General features: G+C 37.8%; 1 protein-coding gene across 1 annotated transcript; it reads left to right on the forward strand.

The window, feature by feature from the left end:
- The first annotated feature begins 499 nt into the window (after positions 1-499).
- Positions 500-1,342, forward strand: LOC109207074 (protein FANTASTIC FOUR 3-like). The gene has a single exon (XM_019369957.1). The coding sequence runs from the start codon at positions 500-502 to the stop codon at positions 1,340-1,342; it is 843 nt and encodes a 280-aa protein (XP_019225502.1).
- The last annotated feature ends 210 nt before the right edge of the window (positions 1,343-1,552 follow it).

Below are 1,552 nucleotides of genomic sequence, written 5' to 3' on the forward strand. Positions count from 1 at the left end.
GAGTGAAAGCTGAATAATTCTAGTGGCACCAAAAGTTCAACTCCTCCTCTTTGCAAATTGAGAACCCCTCTTCCCCCACCCCCAACACCTCCCACAACCCCCTAACCTCCCCCCCCCCCCCCCCCTAAAAAAAAAAAACGAAAAAGAGAAAGAAAAAGAAAACCCCTCAAGTGGTGTCCTATAAATTCAACCTTCCCCCTTTCACTTCTCTTTCATGTTCTATCCATTCTCTACCTTCCCTTTCTCTATCGTTGTTTTTATTATTATTTCATTTTTACCTTCAATTTGCCACCCTCATAAGCTTTATCACCTAGGTACATTATAGAAACCAAACATGGCTCAATGATAGAAATTTTTTTATCCTCATTTAAGCATATGAATTTCTCAACACTCAAAAAATTTCACATTTCTAGTTTCTAGTTAGAAGTAGACCAAATCCTCTGTTTTCCCCTGTTGTTGCTCTGTTCATTTATTTTTTTGCATATTGTTCTAAAACAACATGACCTCAACTTCCACTCTATATCAAGGTCTTCAATCTTGTCTAGAGCCTACACTTGTTGAACCACGTGTCCTAATGAACAAATTGCCTCCTCCTATATCGAATTTCCCACAATCTACCACATTGCTTCAAATGTCTAATATATCTCCACAAGAAGCAGAAAGTGAAGAAGAAAATGGGCATAGTGACATGTCTGGTGGCTGGAGCTTCATACATGAACTGGAAAATCCATGTCAATACCCGAAAAAAGGCGATGCAGAGGACGAAGTAGTTTATGTTCATCCTATGGTGAAGTCCTCTTCTCTCAACACAAAGAGTTTGGAAATGTGCACTGAAAGCTTAGGAAGCGAAACGGGCAGTGACATTAGTGAAAGTATGGAAGAATTGTCTCCTTTCTTGTCCGAAAAAGAGACGAATTTTCAACGATCAAAAAGTCGAGAATTCACGAAAAAATTCAATAGGGCAAGTAGTTTTCCACCTCCTCTAACATCAATGAGTGGAAATGAAGGTGTTCAAGTTAGGCCTCATCGGGAAGGTGGTCGTTTAGTATTAAAAGCTGTGACAATCAATTCTTGTAACTCTTATTTCCAAGCTGAACGTGCAGATGGTAGGCTTAGGCTTTCCATATTAAGACATGAAGAATGCAGCATTGGAGAAGAACATGAAAATAGTGATGAAAATGATGAAGAAAATGAAGAAGAAGATGATGAAATTTGTGGTAGAAAATTAGGAAGTCATGATATTGGGGTAGGAGAGTATGCAAGAGCAAGTAGGTGCAAAGCAAGTGAGAGTAGGAATAAAGGGATTCCAAGCTGGGAGCCATTTTGGGTGGCTATTTCCTAAATGCTACCTAGTATAGTAGGAGTACATTACCACTCCTATTATTTATCTCTCGCCTATTGTTGCTACTATATTAATATTATGTTTTTCTCATTTTTAGTTTTTTGACTTGATTATGTAAACGGTAGTTATTATGGTTATTGGACATGCGATCCAATTTACTCTATTGTTAATTGTAACGCGTCTATAACTTTTTTATTACAACTTGTATTG

Source organism: Nicotiana attenuata, unplaced genomic scaffold (assembly GCF_001879085.1).
Source record: "Nicotiana attenuata strain UT unplaced genomic scaffold, NIATTr2, whole genome shotgun sequence".
NCBI lineage: Eukaryota > Viridiplantae > Streptophyta > Magnoliopsida > Solanales > Solanaceae > Nicotiana > Nicotiana attenuata.

Excerpts from the sequence above, each read along its gene's own strand:
- LOC109207074 (XM_019369957.1), top strand. The coding sequence starts at position 500 with ATGACCTCAACTTCCACTCTATATCAAGGTCTTCAATCTTGTCTAGAG.